This window comes from Crinia signifera, chromosome 8 (assembly GCF_055691185.1).
Source record: "Crinia signifera chromosome 8, ASM5569118v1, whole genome shotgun sequence".
Classification (NCBI taxonomy): domain Eukaryota; kingdom Metazoa; phylum Chordata; class Amphibia; order Anura; family Myobatrachidae; genus Crinia; species Crinia signifera.
Window position 1 is genome coordinate 43,557,655 of NC_139224.1, and position 983 is coordinate 43,558,637.

The 983-nt window shown below is 47.5% G+C and overlaps 1 protein-coding gene across 1 annotated transcript in view; it reads right to left on the minus strand.

Moving 5' to 3' along the window:
- The window catches only part of ASB14 (ankyrin repeat and SOCS box containing 14), an 18,793-nt gene extending 18,213 nt beyond the window's left edge, over window positions 1-580 (minus strand). The window contains exon 1 of the mRNA XM_083158019.1: window positions 459-580. Coding sequence (XP_083014145.1) covers window positions 459-580 — 122 coding nt within the window. The remainder of the gene's footprint in view (window positions 1-458) is intronic.
- Window positions 581-983: the final 403 nt, after the last annotated feature.

Genomic DNA, 983 nt, shown 5'->3' on the forward strand with positions numbered 1-983 from the left:
CACAGGTGCAGTCATTACTAACTGTCACATTTTCAAACATGCTGCATTCATTCCTAACCCGACAAATTCTACAGAACCACCCAGACTCGGAGAACAGCATCAAACATGCTATATTTGTGAGCGCCAGGACCCATGGGAACGCCCATTGGTGACCTCCGTCCCCGCCACCATCCATCACGATCCTTGTGAATGGCTCAACGACTATGCAAGTCACTGAAGCCATTTGCAAAGGGGAGCTGCACGTGCGCATAATATACCATGAGAATGCGCAGAGCTCCAAACAGCAGAATTTGCCCCATCCCGAATGAATCAGAATGAGGGCCTATGTGTGTATTGCCAGCGATCGGTGCTGAGTGATCTGTGCTAAAAAGATTGCTCAGCAGCACAAGTGGACCCGTGTGTAACCCCCCCCCCCCCCCCCCGTGAATGCGCTACAGTTCATCCAGTCCACATTGTACCTGTTATTCTCAGTGTCACCCACAACAGAATCCTTTTTGTAGATGTCTTGAAGGCTCTGATGAATAACGTACTGAGCTGCAATATCATCGTCCAGGTCGTCACCGAACTCAGATAAATCCATTGTATACTCACACTGGTGGGGGGAGAACACTCACTGGCATTAACTGGATTATACAGTACACTGATGCAAAATGCAGATGTTGCACAATCCAAGCAGACTACTGTGGGCCCAACAGATGTGATGTATTTACAATTCCCATTGTTCCCATGTTGTAGAGAAGCAGCATGGGGCTGTTCCCCTGTCATAGAGAAGCTCCCCATATGTCAGCTGACCTTATAACATGGCAATAACTGTCACTAAATGGGGGTTCTGTGGGGCTTATATGTGCTAGTTATGTCCCTCATTTGCAATCTCTTGTCACTTTCCACTGTACTGCTAAATAATTCCCCCTCATATTATCACTGGGCTGACAGCATTATGTACAGCCAGGTAGCTGCAGCCAGATTTATATATGAATGGAGCC